At 34.2% G+C, this 9,179-nt stretch overlaps 2 protein-coding genes across 4 annotated transcripts in view; both read left to right on the top strand.

The window, feature by feature from the left end:
- Window positions 1-41: 41 nt before the first annotated feature.
- Window positions 42-8,448, top strand: LOC108363693 (retinol dehydrogenase 13-like). 3 transcript variants are annotated; one of them, XM_017617140.1, is made up of 8 exons: window positions 42-266; window positions 337-502; window positions 569-666; window positions 734-890; window positions 956-1,124; window positions 1,210-1,300; window positions 1,398-2,650; window positions 8,162-8,448. In XM_017617140.1, exons 1-7 carry the CDS (start codon window positions 187-189, stop codon window positions 1,612-1,614), a joined length of 978 nt encoding a protein of 325 aa, XP_017472629.1. In that variant the 5' UTR covers window positions 42-186; the 3' UTR covers window positions 1,615-2,650; window positions 8,162-8,448. The 3 variants fall into 3 exon arrangements, with proteins under 3 accessions (XP_017472629.1, XP_017472643.1, XP_017472635.1); XM_017617146.1 differs by having other exon boundaries at window positions 191-270; XM_017617154.1 differs by lacking the exon at window positions 8,162-8,448 and having other exon boundaries at window positions 1,210-1,316; window positions 1,398-1,533.
- Window positions 8,449-8,708: 260 nt separating this feature from the next.
- The window catches only part of egl (Egl_like_exo domain-containing protein), a 46,517-nt gene continuing 46,046 nt past the window's right edge, over window positions 8,709-9,179 (top strand). The window contains exon 1 of the mRNA XM_017617041.1: window positions 8,709-8,914. Coding sequence (XP_017472530.1) covers window positions 8,749-8,914 — 166 coding nt within the window. The 5' untranslated portion in view covers window positions 8,709-8,748. The remainder of the gene's footprint in view (window positions 8,915-9,179) is intronic.

Below are 9,179 nucleotides of genomic sequence, written 5' to 3'. Positions count from 1 at the left end.
TAATTAAAACTTCTCACTTTCGTTCTTTTTTTCTGAGTGTACTGTATCAGCTGTTGGTTTGCCACCTGATCAGCCGGTGAAAGAGGTTTGTGCAACACCCAAGAAGTGCTTTTTGTTTTTAGTTGGTTGTTTAAAAGTTTAACTAACACTTTGTAAATTAAATTAATGGTAGTTGTAAATTAAAGGATGTTTTCGTTTCTCAAAAGTCGGCCCATTTTTTGGGCAAGTGTTACAGGCACCACGATTGGTGCTGCGTTCTTTATCAAGTATGTATGTAGGCTTTTGTCGAAATACAACCTCCAATTCCAAAGTTACACATTTACTTTCTTCAATTAGGGATTTGATGCAAGGAGAGAGGTTTAAAAATGCGATAAAAGCTGAAAATAAGGTAGTCATTGTGACAGGGTCGAATACAGGCATCGGTAAGGAGACCGCACGGGAGTTGGCCAAACGTGGCGCCACGGTTTACATGGCCTGTCGTGATATGCAGAAATGCGAAGAGGTAATCTTATACCAATCGTCACTTACATATGTATGTATATATGTACTCTAGGGAAATTCTTTATAGGCTCGCGATGAAATTGTTTTAGAAACCTATAATAAACACGTTTACTGCCGGCAATGTGACTTGGCATCGTTAGAATCGGTGCGGAAATTTGTTGAGAGGTGAGTGGTTACGTTTAAATTAACAACCTGCCAATATCCACGATAAAATGTTTGATATCCTCTACAGTTTTAAAAAAGAACAACAACGGCTCGATATTCTTATTAACAATGCTGGTGTAATGCGTTGCCCGCGTTTGCTAACCAAGGATGGTTTTGAAATGCAATTAGGTGTTAATCATATGGGCCACTTCCTACTTACTAATTTAATGCTGGATTTGCTAAAAGTAAGGAGGAATTTATTGTTTGTTATTACGTACCTATGTATCTTATTTAAAGTCTTTCATTTTAGAAATCTGCGCCAAGCCGAATAGTGACAGTTTCTAGTTTGGCACATACGCGTGGAGAAATCAATGTAGCCGATTTGAATAGCGATAAATCATATGATCCCGGCACAGCTTATAATCAAAGTAAATTGGCAAACATATTATTTACTCGTGAACTTGCTAGACGCTTGGAAGGTGATGCAATGTAGCAGACTTATACTACATACATATTTATGTACATACATAATGGCTAAATGAGGAGTTTTTATACAATTAATAGGTACTGGCGTTACAGCTAATGCGCTGCATCCTGGCGTGGTGGATACGGAACTTTTTAGACACATGGGCTTCTTCAATAGTTTCTTTGCAAGGTTCGTATGTACATATGTATGTATGTTTTTATATATTCTAATTTCATGACTATAATTTCAATAAAAAAAACATGCATTTGCGTATGTACATTTATAGCTTAGTTTTCAAACCGCTGTTTTGGCCCTTCATTAAGTCACCTCAGAATGGTGCTCAAACTACACTTTATGCTGCCTTGGATCCAGAATTAATTAATGTGTCCGGAAAATATTTTAGTGACTGCAATTTGAAAGACGTAGCGCCTGCTGCCTTGGACGATGCACTAGCAAAGTGGTTATGGGCTGTTAGTGAAAAGTGGACCAAGCTGAAAGTTTAATATTTTACACTTACAAACAAGTTTTAAATAAATTCCATTTGGTTATGAAAATACGTGTATAAATTTTTTTTTTTGGGAGTAAACAATGAATGAGACTCAGAATCGAATACGAATAAATTAATGAAGAATTATTTACGTATCCATATGTAGTATGTATGTATATGAGTATCTTACAAAAAAACATATGACATCCGTATTTAATAGTGATTTGAAAAAATGTTTTAATTCCTTTTTAATCGCATCGCTTTGGTTGTCTAAAATTTATTCAATTCAACATTTCCTTTTCTCTTTGTAATATTTCCGTCTCCTTGTTCTATTAGACGCGATATATTTTTAATCCAAAATCTTATTAGAATTCTACTGCATGCAAATTCACCTGTTGTTTCACCGGCGAATGCAACCCTGTACTTCGGAGTTTCCGTGGTTCACTTTTGACAGCCAAACGCCAGCTGAGTCGCTGCCGTCCTCAGTTGTTGCGCCGTCGCTGCCTTGTCATCATCGTTTTTGTCATTTCGGTCGTTGTTGTGTGCTATTTATTTGGAAAAAGTCTGTTTAGTTTTTTCATTAGCTACACCCATCATCCTACAGAAAAATTATTGAAATTATATAAAAAGTGCTTAGTGCAGTGTTAAAATACATTTTGAGCACTCAAAATAAGTGGCCAAATAACAGGTGAAGGGGAAAATTTAAGTACATACATACCTGTCCTCTTAAGGTTTCCTTTCGCTCGCGTAAGCCACGCAAATCTCAACGTAGTAGATCGTATGTACTTGATTTTTTCTTGAGTCTCAATAAAGTGTGAAAGGTGAAAAACAAATAACGGAGAAACGCGATTTTTTGGTTAATTTTGCAAACGAATTGCAAAGAATCCCCTCACGAGGATCGATATCGTGCTGAAAAAGTTTTTCTACTGTGTTTTTTATAAAGTAAATAAAAAATAATCGAAACAAGTGCCTTTTAAATGTGATTTAATTAAAAAAACAAATTAATTGCAAACAACAACTCAGAATAAAATAGCTACGACATTAACAAGCATGTAAGTTGATGCATATATGTATACATATGTATATACATACATACATATGTAACACGAATGTACGCAAGTAAGTCCACATGTACATATGTATGTATGTTTATACATACATACACACATATGTGCGCAGGTTCTTACTCATGATTTTTTCTCTTAGCAAAGTGATGCAAAATTTTATTAACATTGCTCACAACCTATTTTGCAAAATTTATTGTTGAGCTTTCTTATTTGCTTTTGAGCACTTCTTTTCTCTTTAATTTTCGCGCATTATATGCACTGTATTTCATTGGCCAGACTTTGCATAGCTAATTGAATAGTTTCTTCTTCACCTAATTCGACTTTCCATTAAATTAGTAATTTTTAACTGTCTTCTGTCTTTTTCTGTTGAGCGACACATAATATGCATACCTTTATATGCACATACATACATTCATATATACATTCGTATGTCTATACATATCTACAAAAAACAGTGTTTGCAATTGCATTCCTACATACATTCATATAAACACCTAAACATGTTTTACTTAACTTAGTATCGTGCATTATTTGTCTTCGCACAGTGGCGTTGACATCGACTTCGGCGTTTGTGCCGACGTGAGCGTCTCGCTTGTCGTCGACATCGACAGCGACGGCGGATACCCAGTAATTCTTCTTCTAGTGTACCGAACTCAGTTCCAGTGTTGTCAGAGAAATTTTATTAAAGATCTTCCAAGTGATAATAAAATCTTCAAAAACCCATAAAAAGGTTACTGAAATTGGGAAACAATCTTTTTTCCTTAGAAATATCTTAATTGAAGACTTTATATCAAATAAACTTAAACTTTTTTCATTGTTTTTTATACAACACCATAACACATTTTATTAAAAAATAAAAAACAAAAATAACAATTCGATTTACAACACACAAACAAATTGAGTTTTTATAATGCGAATTTTGCGGTTTACATAATAAAATTAAAAATTGAATAATGAAACCACAAACAGACTATAAATTTAGTGATTAAATTACCAAAACTGTAACAATCTCATGAATTCATAACAAATTTACTTAACTATTTCACAAAAAAAAAAAAACAAGTAGTTTTACGAGTACTTTTATAACTACACTGAGAAAAGCGTTAAGTTACGTCAACAAAATGTTTCTCTCAACACATGATTTGGTAATATTTAGTTACCAAATCGTGTGTTTAGAGAAGTATATATTTATTTTTCTGAGTGCATATATTTTCAAGCATGGCAATTAAGAAAAAGTTGCATAGAACTGTAAAAATATACAGTCCATTTAAGTCTCGTAAGTTGTACTTTGGAAATGTTTTTATAAATATTTGTTCTCATTTAAAGCTCACTAACGACCGTACTTTTTAAATAATACTTTGTATAAAGAACACTACTAAAGGTAGTGGTTTCCAGCTTATTAGGAATTTTTCAACTTTATTTGTTCAAGTTTATTTGAGAAAAAACTCTCCGGATCTGTGCATTCATCCTCGATATCGGATGATGATGATGATGATGTTTCTATAAAGTTTGCCTTAACAAATATCGCTTCATAATTTTTATGTTATGGAATTGACAACGCCAAGTTTGAGCTGCGCAATGCCGAGTTTGAGCGCGAATTTTTACAGGGAAAATCAAGTCAAATATATAGGTACATATCTACCTGTCCTTTAAGGTAAACTGATGAAAAAACGGAAAGTTTTTTGTCACTTACCAGTGCGAACTACCAAAAACCACAGTGTACACAGTGGGCCCGGTTGGACGTTTTATTTTTTTGCTATCCATATTTGTGAATAGAATCCTAGCTGTCCTACTTTCACATGTGCAGCAGTAAATTGATGACAAAAACGAAAAATTTGTTGCCAACTATCCAAAAACAAATCTTCAAGTGCTGCCAGATATCTAAACTGTGAAGATTTTTTGTGCGAAATTTTATTTTGTTGTAATTATCTTCATTTGAAGAATTTTCTGATTATTTATGAAAAATATTTTAATTTTGAAGATAATTCTATAATTCTGGCAACACTGCTCAGTTCTTCAGTCAATGCTTCTTCGTTTGTTATGCTCGTTTGTGCTAGAGACAGTTCATTTTTTTTTTAGATTTTTCTGCTGTTTTAACTTGTTTTCCTCTATGACAAGACTTCATTGATCAGCGCTGCCGAAATTGGAGTAATTTTGTGTTGAATAACTGGTATTTGACTGCATTATCGTTCGTTTGCTGTTCAGTACATACACTCGTCGCTGTTATCGTATGAAGATGTGTTTTTTTATAATCAGTCTTTTTGAAGGTTTACATCTGAAACTGTTCATACGCTTACTCTTTATACTAAAATTAGGTTATATAAAGTGTATAAATTAATTTAGCAGGATTAATGGCTATCCCTAAATTAACTACTCTTTCAAGTTTTTTGCAACAATAATCCCTACCCAGCAAACAATTAGCTTTGAGCTCAACTTGAGGTTAAGTTGAGAACTAAGATATTTCTCAAATCTTCAATGTTGTTTCTCAACAGTACCTCAAGTGGAGGTACTCAACAAAATTGGCATTTTCTTTTTATGAAAATAGGACTGATTCTCAAGTTGAGAAAATGCTGGTTCTCGACTTGAACTAAAATTTGATTCTCCAATTGGTCTCAAATATATCGAGCCCTAACCGCGAAATTAACGTAAGCGATATATTTTTGGAAATTAGTTTTTTGATGTAGAATTGTTATTCTATTCTTAAACCCATAACAGGTCAACTGTTAAAAAATTTTATCGTCAATCGTCATAGTCACAGAGATATACGATAGGTTACGTTTTATGAAGTAGGGATAGTGCAAATGAAAAATTTGATCTTAGCGAAAAATGTTAATTATCGGAGCTGAAGATAATGATAAAAAGGGTTCTTAATCAAAACGCCATACTTTAGTATTTACAAAACATTATAAAAAAAGAACTTATTTTCATTTCCATTTTTAGCTATCGAGCTCCCAAGAGAAAGTAATCTTACCAAGGAGAACCCCAAAATTGACAATACTGATTCTTTTTTGCTCTAGTCTAGTTGCTCTTTCAGACCCGCCAAGTCATGCTTTCAAGTCTTCTCGCTCGTAAGCGAAGGAGGTGAAAAGAGATACATACATACCGTAAAGTAGTTATGTGCGGTCCCGAGTACTCAAGGAACAGGTTCTGCCGGTTCTAAGGAGAACCGCGAATTTTGACCGGTAACCGTTCACGAAAAGTGGTAACGGAAATAGCACCTATCGAAATAGCTTAACAAACGTTAAATTCAACTTCGTTTTATGCATGCGGAGTTATATTTTTTTCATACCAAGAATGTTAATCCCGAGGTCCTGGTCTTTTTGAATAAAAGAAAAAATAAAAACTCCTCTTTAAATAAAAAAAGGAGGTTTCAAACCCATTTATTTATTATTTATTTTATGGTAGGAGAGCTGATCAAACAGTATAGACGCAATTTTCTCGATTTAAATTGCTGAAAAGAAATGAATATCTAACCCCGGCATCCCGAAAAACCCGGGATCGTAAAAACCGAAAAAATTAACTTCCGCAATACATACATAATATGTATTTTAAAAAATGGGGAGAAAATTGGCATTCGCCTAACTTCAGTACTCGCTATTTATGTATCTCCGCTTGCTCATCCAATTTTGCTAAAATCCATGTCACACACCTGTGCTTGGTTTGCCCTGCGCGAAATGTTTATAGGTAAATATTCTTCAGATTTCTTATCTCTTCGTCTTTACACCAATCATTTCCCGTCGCTTTCACCACTACATTCATATATGTATGTATGTACATATTCATATGTACCGATTTAACCACTAATAAAAGCTTGTCTAAAAAAATTCTTTTTAAATTGCTGTTTATACGCTAATTTCGTACTGTTATTGAATTTGTTTTTGTATATTCTGCTTTTACCATTTTCTCATCACTTTCATACTATTTTTGGTTCTCAGGTCCTGTAATTCTTTTAGCTATGAAATAGTTGGTCACTTTAATTATACTTAGTACCTACATATTTCCACAAAGATAATGGTAGGTAATAGGCAAATGTAGAAAGTATTTCCAAAATCTTCGCTTTTTGTCGTATTTCATCGCTGTGTGCTCTTTGGCATACATTTTTCGAGTAGCCTGAGCATAGAAGTTAACAACCTACTATTTTGTAGTAGAGCCGGATGCGGGGAGAATGTGTAAGCTTATTTGATTGCACAACGAAAAGCGTCCAATTGGTAGCGGAAATGCAAAAACGACAATTTTTTTTTTTTTTTGGCGCAAAGCAACGAAGAAGAATCGAGCAGCGGCGGAAGCCGAACCAGCGCTGCAATGATAGCGTCGACTGTGGCTGACGCGTAAGCGTCGAAACGGTCGATGTCATGACGAGGAAAACAAATACTCGTACGTACTACTAGTTGCGGCTCTTTGGAGCACACAACTGTCGGAACAGCTGATTTGCTGCACATTTGCGCAGAATCCAGAAATAAGTATGCCGTGCTTTCCACACATTCAGCCGGTGAGGTGGGGGCGCACATAACCTGCCACTTGTATATTCCTTATCTTGCTATGGTGCATGATTCAATAATACAAGGTTCGATAAACTGACAGTTGTCTCTCTCGCACCGCTCCCTTAGCAGTGGCACCGTGTTGCTTCTTTGCAAATTTACTTGGAAACAGTGTAGCTTTGGTGTGAAATAAAAGTATAAGCTTTTGTGCAATATGTTTATTTGTTGATGCGTATGAAGCATATTTAACTGATGAAAACATAAGCATTGGATGTTTACATCAATTTCATAGTAGTCTTATTTTAATTTTGAGTCATTTTGCATTTTTTATACAGCTAAATAGCATATAAATTACGTAATTCACGTAGGTAAATCAATATTACGTTCAATATTTCGTTTAAAATGCCAGATTTCCTGCAAATACATTAGAATTTACAAAAGGAATTTCACTACTAATTGCCTACTTTGCGTACTTTTCTACTACCATTTTCGCAACAAGGGATTGCGTTCTTGCCCTTTCTCTGTCTTTCGCAAATGCAACCTTTTGTAAGGGAGTGTCAAACCGCAGCTGTCAATAATTATCTAACCTTGTATTATTGAATCATGGCTATGGTGTTTATTGTCAGTGTTTTTTGTCTGCTTACTATTTGAGCGGTGGTTAGCGAGCGGTGCAGTCGATACGTTTTGAAACCTGTCGCGAAATTCCCGTTTTCAGTGCGTAAAATAATAGCGTTGAAGGTGCGTAATTACAAGGTGGCGTATACATATAAAAATACAAGTGTTCATTATTTAAAATTTAAAAAAATTAAACTTTTTACAACCAAATTCATAAAAATAAAAAAAAATATAGATCCATAATTTGCCACTTTATAAAGCTCTTTAAACCTATTTTATTTTTTTATGAATAAGGCCATTAAAATCTTACATATTTTACAGTTCTTCAAACTCTTTTTGGTTGCATAATTTTAGCGTTACAAATTCCTTTAGCAATTAAAGTTTTTCTTACCTTTTCTTGCAGATAATAACAGCAAACAGCAGCAACAACGTGCAAAAAAAACGAGAAAATGAAAAGAATTTAAAATAGCAACAGTCGCAAAAAAAAAATTAAAATAAGCTAACAAAACAACAACTCAGCGCATTATTATCTACAATTCATACACCATTCATATTATTCTACCCATAAAACAAAAACAAAAAACGAAAAAAATAAGCACCCAAATTAAAAGATAAAATACCGTTTGACGAAAGACGTGTATTCTGTGATAAACAGTGTTTCTCAAACTGCCTTAACTAATATAAAGTCAACGGAAGCAAATTAAGAAAACAAAAATAAATAAAATAAAATTTTTACAAACGTGCTTCCCTCGCTTGCCGTTACAAACATCGCGCAGTGATAATCTGTGCTGGAAAATTCCAATCAATTAAAAAAAAATTAGCAAAAATAAATAAAAGAAGTATTTTTTTTTTAATAAAAAATTAATAAAAAATTTAGCCAATTTAAGTGTGAACTTGTGAACGAACCTAAATCCACTATCGCTAAAGTCTACTCTCACTAAAATCGATTTAGCTTTGTTCTACGAATACAACGCAAATACGATTATTAATATGGATTCGCAGGGCTATGAGAATGCACGTAACATGACGCTGCTCTTTTTCCTTGAGCGTCTCATGGACAAGGGCGAGGCGCGCACCGTACATGATTTGTCCTGTCAATTTGGTAATAAGGAGTTCACCAAGGAGATGCGTCAAATTGCTGGCGGTAGCCAATCGGGTAAGTGCTTGTCATTTCTGAAATTAAAACAATTACATAGCTAGTGACAATTTCGTAAAAAAAGTTTATTTCCTCGAATTAATATCGCTTAGTTAGGTTTGTGGTGGAATTATACCAGCAGCCGGATTCCAACATTTGCTATCGCTAATTTTGATCGCCAGAAATCTCCGAAAGAATAGCAGACGTCCTTAACAACACGAAACATCTATGTAGTTGCATGTCGGCCACACTGCCAGATTTGGCTGATGTTACATACTTTTAGGCC

The sequence above is a fragment of the Rhagoletis zephyria genome, unplaced genomic scaffold (assembly GCF_001687245.7).
Source record: "Rhagoletis zephyria isolate East Lansing unplaced genomic scaffold, Rhagoletis_zephyria_1.1 Rzeph_scaffold_00029, whole genome shotgun sequence".
Lineage (NCBI taxonomy): Eukaryota > Metazoa > Arthropoda > Insecta > Diptera > Tephritidae > Rhagoletis > Rhagoletis zephyria.
The sequence above is the reverse complement of the archived record's forward strand: the minus strand, read 5'-3'. Positions and strand labels throughout refer to the sequence as shown.